The sequence below is a fragment of the Odocoileus virginianus genome, chromosome 17 (assembly GCF_023699985.2).
Source record: "Odocoileus virginianus isolate 20LAN1187 ecotype Illinois chromosome 17, Ovbor_1.2, whole genome shotgun sequence".
Taxonomy (NCBI): Eukaryota; Metazoa; Chordata; class Mammalia; order Artiodactyla; family Cervidae; genus Odocoileus; species Odocoileus virginianus.
This window is the reverse complement of record NC_069690.1, coordinates 32,858,364-32,870,625: the sequence shown is the minus strand read 5'-3', so window position 1 is coordinate 32,870,625 and position 12,262 is coordinate 32,858,364. Positions and strand designations below refer to the sequence as shown.

Here is a 12,262-nt window from a genome sequence, read left to right as displayed (position 1 = left end):
TTTGTGACTGGCCTGTTTCACTTAACGTGTCTGAGAACTTCCTTTTTAAAGCTGAAAAACAGACCACTGCAAGACCACTTTCGTTTATCTATTCATCTGTGAACGAACACTTGAGTTACTCCCACTTCGGGGGCATTGCAAATAATGAACATGGGTATACAAATTCCTCTTCAAGTCTCTGCTTTCACTTTTGGATATATACTCAGAAATGGAATTGCTAGATCAGATGGTAGGTCTATTTTTAATTTTTGAGGAACCTCCATACTGTTTTCCACAGTTGGCTGCACCATTTTACATTCCTACCAACTGTGCTGGAGAAGGAAATGGCAACCCGCTCTGGTATTCCTGCCTGGAGAATCCTATGCACAGAAGAGCCTGGTAGGCTACAATCCGTGGGGTTGCAAAGAGTCAGACATGACTGAGCGACTAACACACGCAGTGTACGAGAGTTCCAATTTCTCCACGTTCTCATCAGCACTTGTTACATGTACATACATTACACACATCCTAATGGATGTGTGGTGTTATCTCACTGGTTTTGACTTGCATTTCTCTAATGGCTAGTGGTGTAGGCTTCCCTGGTGGCTCAAACGGTAAAAGCCCCTGTTTGCAATGCAGGAGACCCAGGTTTGGTCCATGGGTTGGAAAGATCCCCTGGAGAAGGAAATGGCAACCCACTCCAGTACTCTTGCCTGGAAAATTCCATGGATGGAGGAACCTCATAGGTTACAGTCCATGGGTTCGCAAAGAGTCAGACATGACCGAGAGACTTCACTTTCACTTTCACAGTGGTGTGGAGCACCTTTTAACATGTTGGCCATATTAATAAATCTTCTTTGGAGAAATGTCTACTCAAGTGTTTTCTACGTTTTAAAAATCAGGTGGTTGTGTTGCTGTTGGTCAGTGACTTCTTTATATATTCTGGATATTAACCCCTTATCAGGTACCTGGCTGGCAGATATTTTCCCCCACTTCTTGGGTTTACTTTTCACTCTGTTGATACGGTATCCTTTGATGCACAAGTTGAATATTCTCAGAGATCCAGCAGCAGCCTCTCTAGAATTTTGTCAACTCACAAAGATTACTCAGGCGAGGGATTTCCCCTGGTGGTTCAGTGGTTAAGAACTCACTGCAATGCAGAGGATGCAGGTTTGATTCCTGGTTGGGGATCTAAGATCCCACATGCTGCACAGCAACTAAGTCCAAGAGGCACAATTAGAGAGTCCGTGTGCTGCAACAAAGGATCCCACATGACTCCGCTGAGACCCAGCACAGCCAAATAATAATAAAAAAGATTCCTCGGGTGATGTGAACACATGAGGTTCCTAGTTGGCTTCCCAAGCTTGGGAGGATGCAGACCTTCCAAGCAGGAAAGGCTGGTTTAATCTTCAGGTTCTCTCTCTTGATCCTGGGAGTGGCCTGATTCCACATTATTTATGAAGAAAGAGACCCTTTGGAGATTGTGAGTGAAGCAGACACAACAGCAGAGATCCTAGGGTTCTTGGAAGGTGAGTCACATTTAAGGACATTTCTGTGTCCTTAAGTGTAAATCGATAGCATACCTCCATGGGCACAAGTGTGGCAGTGGAAGCCAGGAGCTGCATCTGGGGTCAGAGACCCCCCTCTCCATGGGCCAGGGCTCCACACCTGCCTGTACCTCTCAGTTCCCAAAGGCTCTCCCCTCCCATCACCTGTGAACCTCATGGAGCCAAACATGTAGGTGTTCTCCCTGCAGTCTGTTACCCTGCAGTCACTGGACTTCACATCTCAGCCCCGCTGTTAACAGCTTGAGCTGCTGGGTCAGGCACTTTGCAGGGTTCATATCGTGGCTTTGTCAGCAGTGGAGTAGAAGAGCAAGCTGGGCTTACAACACCCCTCTTCAGCCCAGAGCCTTGTGCATAACGGCGTTGGCAAACATGGGCTGAATCTGGGGAAGATTCATGTGGGGAGTCTCCACCACGAAGGAGACTCGACTGACTGGCTCTGGCATTCAAGGAGGACTTACGAGCAAGCAAATTATTATTTCACTTTCACAACAACCATGTTACCCCTGTTTTTAGAGTGTAGAAGAAGTTAAGAAATTTAACCAAGCTCACATGAACCTTGAATTTGAACACAGCATGATTTCCAATATCCTGCCCCCACTCACAACCTTGTATTAAAAACACACAGAAGAAAAAATTTAAAAAAAACCACACAGAAGGGAATTTCCTGGTGGTTCAGTGGTTAAGACTCTGCACTTCCACTGCATTGAGCCCAGGTCCAATCCCTGGCTGTAGAACTAAGATCCTGCATGTCTCGTGGCCTGCAAAAAAAAAAAAAAAAAGCATCCTCAAAGAGCTGTATCTCTGTCTCCCTCCTTCGTCCTGGTGCAGACTCCCAGAAGAAAGGCCATGTAAGGACACGACAAGAAGGCAGCGGTCTGTAAGGCAGGAATAGGGCCCTCACCAGAACCCAGCCATGTTGGCACCCTGACCTTGGACTTCCAGCCACGGGGTCATAAAGAGCCAGACACAACCGAACGACAGAACAACAACCGTAATATCTAACATTCTATCCAAAGTCAAAATTTCCTCAATTGTCCTCAGAATGTCTTCTCATAACTCCTTTTAAAAATTTCAACCAGAATCCAGGCAAAGTTCACACATTATATTTAACATCTTTTATTCTGGTACAATCCTTCCCCCATCCCGTCCACCTATATCACTGACAATTTTGAAGACAGCCCACTTGTCCTATAAAACGTACCACTTTCTAGTTTGTTTGATGTTTCCTCAAGTCTAAACTCAGACACAGCATTTTTAGGTAAGGATTGCACTTAGGAGATGCTGTCTCGACTGCATCCTATGAGGAGGCATCTGATTGGCAGGTAGGAAGGCGAAGTTGGGGACACGCGTTTAACCTCAACGCAAAAGAAGCCACTAGGCTTTCAGCTCGGCGCCTTTTCTTTACACCAGCAAAGCCGGCTGAGCTGGGGACCCGCAATGCGGAGTCCATCATCGGAGGGTCTCTCTCTACCTTCCATGCCCCGTTCCTGCCCACCTTCGCCTGGCCCCGCCCCGCCGGCCGGGCCCCGCCCGGGTCTGGCCCATCTCGCTTCCTCAGCCCCCGCCAACCTAGCGGGCGGAACTAATATCGCTCCCCTCGACGTCTCACGCCCGGACTCTGAATCCCCGAGCACCAGGCGCACGGGGACGCCGTTCTCCGTGGGCTTCCGGCGCACGCTGGTCTGCCGTAGCAGACTGTGCCAGCTCTCGGGGGTCTGCTGCCGTCTCTCCGGCCGGTGCACCCGGTTCAGCTGTCGCCATGGGGATCCTGGAGAAGATCTCCGAGATCGAGAAGGAGATCGCCCGCACGCAGAAGAATAAGGGTGAGGGCCGGCCCTGCGGGGCCTCTCCGGTCAGGGCGGCGGGCGGGAGCCGTCGGGGCCGGGAGGGATCAGGCCCTAACCTCGGGGCCGAGTGGAGCACCTCAGCTCTCGGAGCAGCGTCAGACCTGGATAGGCAGGGTCGGGGTTCGAACCCGGGTCTCCTGGCGGCTGGGCCTGGGGAGTTGGCGCTCTGTCCATTAGTCGGGGCGGAGGGGGGGGGGGTGGGGCGCGTCCAGGAGGAGACCCAACAGGTACAGCCTCGCCAGCAGCCTGGAACCGCTAGGTGGAAGCGATCGGGACTTGAGTCTGGCGGACCTCGCTTTGGGCCCGGTCTCCAAGCTTGGGAAGTCACCTCACAGTTCTTGGCTCTGCTGTACTTAGACCTTGTAGGGCAGCTGGCTTCCTCGGCCGCTGCCTGATGAGTACTGAAGGACTTCATCCTCCCAGCGACAGCAGAAAACACACCCAGAATGCCCCCAGGAGTGGTACCGCCCGGACTGAGAACCCCTGACAGTGGGTCTCCAGGTTTCAGTAAGATTTTTGTCCTAAGTTAAGTGCAGAGCCAAGGGCATTGTAACTGAGCGGTGGTTTTCTTCTCCTCTGATCTCCTTGACAACGATTGCTGCCTGGTTCTGGGGCCTCCCGGCCAGCATTCAGAGCATATGGGTCCCTCCCAGCCCACCATGGACACTTACCTCCCGTCTTGTGCTCTGTCTTGTAGCCACCGAGTACCACCTTGGTCTGCTGAAGGCCAAACTTGCCAAGTATCGGGCCCAGCTCCTGGAACCATCCAAATCGTCCTCGTCCAAAGGAGAGGGCTTTGATGTCATGAAGTCAGGCGATGCCCGTGTGGCACTGATCGGATTTCCCTCTGTGGGTAAGGTCAGTGATGGGCAGCGTGGGCCTCAGGAGGAAGGTAGCTTGTCTCCGCTCCCACTCGGGTGCACCTCTTCCCTGCCTCTGAGTCGACTCCACAGACGGAGGAGAGCCAGCCTCTCCGGAGTCAGGCTGCACCCCTTTGTCAGCCCTGCGGGGATGTTGTCACCTCCCAGTCAGAGAGGCTCTGCTGGCCTTGGCCTCGGCCTCGTTTACTGAGTGTGCACCACATGCCAGGCACGCTCTGTCCCTGCTCCCTCAGAGCCCCCGAGCTGGGAAGTGGGGGGCAGGAGAGCGGGAAGGGCAGGTTTGGGAGCTGGGGTGACTGCTCTGTGAGCAGGTGTTTGAGCCCTGAGGAGTGGACCTTGAGGCGGAAGGAACAGTAAGCTCACAGGCCCAGGTGGGGCCCGGGGCGCAGCAACAGTGGCAGGAGGGGGAGGATGGGTGGCAATGAGGCCCTGAACTGGCCGGGTGCAACCTCGGTGCCCAGCTGCCCCCAGGCAGGCGGCCAGTGAGCACAGCCAGGCTCCGACTCCTTGAACATTGCTGGGGACTCATCCATCTTACTCTTTTCCCTCAATCTTATTTTCCAATCTGCAAGGCATTCTCTCCCAGATGAGAAGCCCAGGCTGGAAGGAGCCACTCTAGTGACCAGGGGCTATGCTTTTGGGGCCTGGGCCCTATTGGGAGTCAGAGCCCTGAGCACAGGAGAGCCCAGACCCCCCAGCCCCGCAGGGGTCAGGCGGGTTCAGGGATGTTCCCCAGGTTGGCCTCTGGCAACAGTGACTCTCACGGCTGCCTGCCTGCTCACACCTGTCTGCACAACCAGGTTTTTATCTTTCCTGAAGTTTCTAAGAGGCATCCTGTGTGGAGAGTGTGTGACTGTGATTCTTTCACAGGCCCCATTCTGGGGGCCTGAGGGTGTGAGTGAGCTGTTCCCGGCTTCCTGCTGACTAGGATGGAGTTGCCAGGCCAGGTTGCCTTCTTGGCACTTCCCACTGCTTTGCTGGCCTCTGGCACAGCGTCTATCACTGGGGTCATCGTGCTCCCCGTTTTATTACCTCCTTCATGAGGTTGGGATCAGGAGGAGGTCCAGGGTCCTCCAGCAGAGATGGACTGAAGGCCAGGTCTCTCAGTCCACACTCAGGGTCCATCCAGACCCTTTCCCACTCACCCTCCCCCACAGTCAGCTGTCTCAAGCTGGAGGATCCCTCTCTCTTTGCTCTCACTGGAGTAGCAGCTTTGTGCCATGGGGCTGTCACCCAGTTCAAGTCTGCCAGGCCCAGGAGGGTCTGGGGGTTCCGTGGAGCTGGGGACGGGCCCTGATATAGAGCGGGAACCCTCTTAGGAACCAGGTCCCTGTGTCCCTCACTTGAGACAGGCTTGAGGTCTTGGGCACAAAAGGGCCCTCTGATGTCCAACTCCCACTGGGCAGGGCCCGAGGTGACTTTTGCAGCTATTGTCATCACACCCCAGCCAGGGTGATGGGGGGGTGGTCCCCCAGTGCGTGGGCTTCTCCAGGAGGCAGGGCACGACTCCCGCTGGAATGGCCTCCTCTCTCCTAGTCCACCTTCTTAAGTCTGATGACCTCCACCGCCAGCGAGGCTGCATCCTATGAATTCACAACTCTGACCTGCATCCCTGGGGTCATTGAAGTAAGTTGGGGTTTGCTGGGTCCCGGAAGAGAGGATGAGCTTGTGTGTGGGAGGGGGAGGGGGTTGGGAGGGAGGCTCTTGGCTGAACTGCCCTGGCCTCAAGCATGGACACCTCTGGGAACTGGGCCTACCGGGACCCCAGAGACGCCTGGCCCATCCTGCAGTTCAGGCTGGTTCCAAGGGTCTGCCAGTGTGAAGCCCTCCCAGGTTCCCTGAGGCTGGCCAGCCAGGTCCTGTTCTCCGTGAAGCTTTGTAGCTCTGGGCACCCAGGGTCCTGTGGCCTTGGACCTCCCACCTACCCTGTGAGGTGGTTTCTTTGAAGCACTGTTACCACCAGCAGTGACTGCTGTGGGCCCCTCCCAGGAGGCCTCTCCACTCTCAGGACATGGTCTGCACTGGGCTGGCTGGGGTGGAACAAGGCTCACACCTGGCCCTGGGGCTGAGCCAAGTTCAGCTGGGCCTTTCCCAGCCCGCCGGCTCCCCCTCACTCCTCTCCTACTTCCTAGTACAAAGGCGCCAACATCCAGCTCCTGGACCTCCCTGGAATCATCGAAGGCGCAGCACAAGGTAGGGGCAGGAGTGGATGGTGGGGGTGGGGGTGGAGGCTCAGCCCTTGGTAGGGGCGCAGTGGAGAGCACTACTCCTCCCCAGGTGCTGATGTCGGCTTCCTCCTAAAACTCACATCTTCTATGAGTAGGACAGGGTTTAAGAGACATGCCTGCTCCAGGGTGACAGATGACAGAGTCTTTGTGGGTCTGTAAGGGAAGGAGTCTGGGCACCCTGGGCTGGGGGTCCCATAGCCCTGTGCTTGTCACTGTAACCAGTCCCCCCCACTCCTGACCAGGGAAAGGCCGTGGCCGGCAGGTGATCGCTGTGGCCCGCACAGCTGACGTCGTCATCATGATGCTGGACGCCACCAAGGGCGAGGTTCAGAGGTCTGTGGTGGGGCGAGGCAGGTTGGCACGCCCAGGGAAGCCCTGGGGTGCATGGTGGGACGCTGGCTGCAGCTCTTGTGTCCCTGAACTCCTGGTGGCTGGTCCAGGGGCACTTGGCCCTGTTACACATGAGAGCAGGGGCAGGGTGGTCCACAGCGGCCCCCAGTGTGGGTGGCCTCCTCCAGAGGCTTGTGTGTGGAGGCTGGGGTTGTGCCGTGCCGGCTAGGTGCGCCGAGTGCTGCCCAGAACCCACCAGGAGCCCAGCCCCAAGCAGCAGAGCCTTGCTCATGCCCTGACCGGCTGAGGGCACACCAGCCCATCTCCCCTTGGGCTGGCCAGCGTTTCCGAGGCTCTTCTCGTTATCTCTGGTGGCTGGAAGCAATGTTCGGGAGCTGGTGGTGTGGGGCGGAAGGCTGGTCTTTGTCCAGGTATGGGGTGGGAGGCTGACTGTGATGTGGAGGCAGTGCAGCCTGCCCAGGATCCCTGTGAAGGCCGTGGGGCTCCACCAGGTCTCTGCTGGAGAAGGAGCTGGAGTCGGTGGGCATCCGCCTCAACAAGCACAAGCCTAACATCTACTTCAAGGTGAGGCCCATCACCTGTCACCTGGGCGCGAGCTGGGGGCTAGGCTATCAGCACATGGGGTAGGGCGGGGCTGCAGCTGCCCCTCCGTCAGTGGTGCCTCCTCTCTCCTCCAGCCCAAGAAAGGAGGCGGCATCTCCTTCAACTCCACGGTCACGCTGACCCAGTGCTCAGAGAAGCTGGTGCAGTTGATCCTGCACGAGTACAGCATCCTCACCAGAAGGGCGGGGGCAGGGTGGGGGTGGGGCAGCTGATGCAGACCGCCTGTTTGGGGCCCTCCTGGTGGGGGTGGGGGCGAGGGGCTGCTGGTGGACAGGTCATCCTTAACCTGAGCCCCTCAGAGATCTTCAATGCCGAGGTGCTCTTCCGAGAAGACTGCTCCCCAGATGAGTTCATAGACGTGATTGTGGGCAACCGCGTGTACATGCCGTGCTTGTATGTAAGTGGCGCCAGGCCCTGTGGGAGGAGGAACCCCCACCCCGGGTGGCCTAGCAAGAGCCTCACCCTGGGGACCGCTGAGTCATGCAGGCACACCCAGCTTGACCCTGGCGTGCAGCCTGGTCTCTAGGGGCCAGACTTCAGGCCCCTTCTGCTGCACCCCCCTCCCCCTCCCTGAGGCAGCAGGTGGGGTCTGGTCCCACACAGCGTTGCTCCTCCCCTCCCCAGCACCCTTTGCCTTTCCAACCCTAGGTCTATAACAAGATTGACCAGATCTCGATGGAGGAAGTGGACCGCCTGGCCCGGAAACCCGACAGCGTGGTCATCAGGTGAGGCTGAGCAGAGCCAATGTGTCTGGCCTCTGTGTAGCCCAAGGCAGAAGGCCGTCCTAGGGCTGCTTGTGACCTGGGCTGGGTCCCACGCTGACCAGGTTGGGACGGGGTGATGTGGGGTGAGCTCTGGTTCAGGAAACAGGACTTCATCCAACGAGGTTCAGGGTGAGAGTGGTTAGGGCTTCATGGCTTAGTTAACCAGGGAGCCCCAGGCTGTAGCCCGCTGCTGCTGAGGCCCTGAGAGACATGGTTTCTGTCATCTCCACCAGAAGGGAGAGGTCCCAACATCCTCAGGTGGGGCTTCTCTGAGGAGTGAGTCCCGGGGGCCACTTGCGCCCTGGCTTAGCATGGCTGCAGGGGCCTTGTGGGGGCAGCCTGGCCTCATGCCCCACCCCCCGCCGCCCACTGACTCCACCCACGCTCTCTGTAGCACCACAGTGAGACTTGGCTTCTGAGGAGTTAAGACCTCGGGGACCAGGAAGGTGGTCTGGGCCCACGACCTGGGCATCCCCAGCATCCATAGAGAGCAGCAGGCACGGGGGTCACTCCTCAGGACACCTGCTCCCCTCCTGCTGCCACACCTGGGCCACCAGCCACCCTGATGTGCTCACTCTCACCTCAGGGGAGGGCAGGACCAAGCCAGGGCCCACCCTACTGCTGAAACCCCTGCTGGGCTGCCGGGGAGTAGGGCTCTGTGCAGTCATCCTCTGCCCCCAGCTGCCCTGGTGGTCACAAGTACCCTGGGCCCCTCCAACAGCGCCAGAGAGATGGCTGGGCTCTGTGGGCAGGAGCATGATGGTGACGGGAGGCATGGCGGCTGAAGAGCTGTCGGTGCCTTGAGCACCATCAGGGCCATACTAGCCTGGTACCAGGAGCCCCAGGGCCTCTCTCACCAACCCCTCCTTCCTCCCGGCAGCTGCGGCATGAAGCTGAACCTGGACTATCTGCTGGAGATGCTGTGGGAGTACCTGGCCCTGACCTGCATCTACACCAAGAAGAGAGGCCGTGAGTCCGGTGCAGCCGCCCTCCCCCTTTTGCTGACCCTGGCCTAGCAGGCTCCATGTGAGAGTGTCTCCTGTTTCCAAGCCAGCACCATCCTCTACGTGGGCCCTAGTGGCACAAGAAGCTGAGTTCCAGGGGGTGCTGAGGGGGAGGCTGCCCAGCAGTGACTTCCCCCGCGGTAACAGGCCCCATATCCAAGCTTTAGGGACCCAGTAGCACAGGAGCCTCCCCCAAGTCCCACCCCTGAGCACACACCTCACAGCTGAGTCTGGGCAGTTAGCGTCAGCAGAGGGAGACGAGCTGCCTGGCTGGAGCTGGTCCAGCCCAGGTTCTCCTGTGGGTCCCCTTGGCCAGGGCTCTCATGGCTGACAGTCTTGCAGGGGTCTGCACCGGGACGGGGGTGTGTTTTGCTTTTCCGTGTCGAGTCGAGGCTGTAGAGCCTGCCTGATTGGGACTCTTAGTGAGGGTGTGCTGGAGAGTAGGGGGGAAGTCGGTGGAGAGTAGAAGGGCCCTTGTTCCCTGTAAAGAGGAGCCTTGTGGCATCGCACCCTGATTCTGCTGACTCCCACCTACCCCCCGACCCGTGCAGAGAGGCCGGACTTCACGGACGCCATCATTCTCCGGAAGGGGGCCTCTGTGGAGCACGTGGTGAGTGAGACCTGCCTGGGCCAGGGGTGGGGAGCCCCTCCTGTCCCCTCGGGGTCCTGTCTGATGTCCTCCGGGCCCTCAGCCGACCCTCAGCCACGTGCAGTCAGGCACTGGGCGTGCATCCCACCACCCGGCTGTAGTCAGGGGCGTGGAGCAGCATCCACGGGTTGGGCACAGGCTTGCTGCCCGGCGCAGGGATGCCCAGGAAGCAGTGGTCGTCACCATCCTGTCACATCAGAGCTGCCAGGTCCTCGGGGCCCTCCAAATGTTCAGTCAGGAAAGCTGCCACCCTGGGCAATTCCAGGTGGTTCATTCCAAGTCGTGTACCCCAAATGCTGGCCCTTCCATGTGCCCACTACCCCAGGGGACTGAGTGTTGCCTGCACCCCCTCACCAGGGAGTCTGTGCTTAACAAAGGAGCACCACTGCCTGCCAGAATCGGGTACTTTGTGGTTGGCAGACTCCAGTCCCCCAACCCCAGAGCTAAACAGTCCCACACGGGGGGGACTGCAGTGACCAAGGGATGGGGCCGCAGCCTGTTGACCCAGGTGCCGTTGGGAGCTGGCCCTCCCTGTCGCTGCCCCCTGCATCTCCTGTGGGCACAAACCCCAACCCTCTCAGGCCCTTGGCCACCAGCTCCAGAGGTTGTGGGGCTTCAGCCATGCCAGAAAGGAAAGCAGAGAAGCTGGGAGCAGAAGGGTGTTCCAGGCAGTAGGTGGCAGGTACAGAGACCCAGAGGCAGGAGCAACCATGGGGTGTGGGCCGTGTGCTGCCAGCTGGCACGGAGGGTGCAGGGGCGAGGCTTGCTGCAGAGGGGCCTGGGTCTCGGCCCAGGGAGGCCTGCCCTGCAGGGCCTCGCTCCCTGGGATGCTTGCCCATCTGAGGGAGCAGCTGTCAGGGCTGCCACTCTGGCATGGGGGCAGAGGGCCTCTTCTAGGACCTGGGTCCTCCTGTGGCCCCACAGCCCGCGGGTGCCCTGGAAGCGGGAACATCCGAGTGGCTGTGAGCTGAGGCTTCATGAGGCTCACTGTCCCACTCTCCCTTCCCCCAGTGCCACCGCATCCACCGGTCACTCGCCAGCCAGTTCAAGTACGCGCTTGTGTGGGTGAGTTTCGGGCAGGGCGGCCCCGGAGTCAGACAGGTGCCCCTGTCCTCCCACGCGGGGACCAGGGTGTCCGTCAGTCCTGCTGTCCAGATGTACAGTACACATGCTGACCCAGACCAGACACGGGCCTCCTGCTTTGGGATCCAGGGTGGTCTGACTCCTGGGAGTCCTGCTGTTGAAGCTGCAGGGTTTGCCTGTGCTGGGACCCCCACTTTAGACCCCAGCACTGCCCCACCCTTCTCCCGTGCAGCCTCAGCCAGGTGCTTCAGAGGCTGACAAGCGCCCCCTCACCCCCCAGGGCACCAGCACCAAGTACAGCCCGCAGCGGGTGGGCCTGACACACACCATGGAGCACGAGGACGTCATCCAGATTGTCAAGAAGTAGCGCCCCCCACCCCCACCCGTGGGACTCACTGGAGCCCAAACCAGCAGAATACACACACCCTGGGAAGGGGGCTCATGTCTGCTGTTTCCGCATTTCTTCAGTGGGCAGATGATAAGGAACTCACTGGGTGGAGGATGAGGTTGGGTGGACTCGGCCGGGGTGCTTCCTGTGAGATGGGCCCCGAAGGGGTCCTGAATGTGGGTCCCTGGGCCTGTGCCCACCCCACTCCTGGTGCAGAGGGAGGTGGTTGCCCAGCTCCCCGCGCTGGGGCCCGTGCAGAAGCTGGCTCCGTGCGGGCGGGGACCCAGGCCTTCCTGTGTCCTGGGGGCCTCTCAGCTCCTGCTAGCTTCTCTGGTTCTTAGGGAGGGGGCTGCCCCAGACAAACACCCATCCCTACCGCAAACCCACCCAGGACTGCCCTGTGATAAAAACCAGAGATCTGGGGCTTTAAAGGCACAGTTCATGCCCTCCACGGCCTGACCAGTCCAGAAGGGTCACCCCTTCTCAGGGCAGCTCCTGCCCAGCACAAAACCCAGGACCCAGCCTGGTTGATACCCCTAAGGTGGGGAGTTCAGAGTCTGGACTCTTTTCTCTCTGAACCCCATTCCCTCCCCAAATCTTGGCTCTCCTTTCTGAAATAAAAAGGTAACCACGATTCCTGTTTACTAGGACAACGTGTTAAGTTTGCAGAACTCAGTTGCCAGCTGAGAGTCAGAGGCAGCAGTGAGTGGGTGGAGCCTGGGCTTGGGGGTGCGGGGTCGAGGGGGAGTGGGGGCTTCTGCAAGGCTCTGCGCCAGGAGGGTGGCCAACACCCCCAGGAAGCTCTGCAGTGAGAGCGGGTTGGCTCCTGCTGCTTCTGCAGGCAGGGTGGAGGGGCCCTCCCAGGGATCGGGGGGATGGTAACACACTTGGGGGACAGCCCAGTGCTGGCTGGCAGG

The 12,262-nt window shown here is 58.6% G+C and overlaps 1 protein-coding gene across 1 annotated transcript; it reads left to right on the top strand.

The window, feature by feature from the left end:
• Positions 1-3,185: 3,185 nt before the first annotated feature.
• Positions 3,186-11,998, top strand: DRG2 (developmentally regulated GTP binding protein 2). The gene is made up of 13 exons (XM_020914210.2): positions 3,186-3,370; positions 4,092-4,252; positions 5,812-5,901; positions 6,408-6,468; positions 6,746-6,836; positions 7,346-7,418; positions 7,532-7,622; positions 7,757-7,854; positions 8,106-8,182; positions 9,102-9,190; positions 9,777-9,835; positions 10,886-10,939; positions 11,238-11,998. The coding sequence occupies exons 1-13, from the start codon at positions 3,307-3,309 to the stop codon at positions 11,322-11,324; spliced, it is 1,095 nt and encodes a 364-aa protein (XP_020769869.1). The 5' UTR covers positions 3,186-3,306; the 3' UTR covers positions 11,325-11,998.
• The last annotated feature ends 264 nt before the right edge of the window (positions 11,999-12,262 follow it).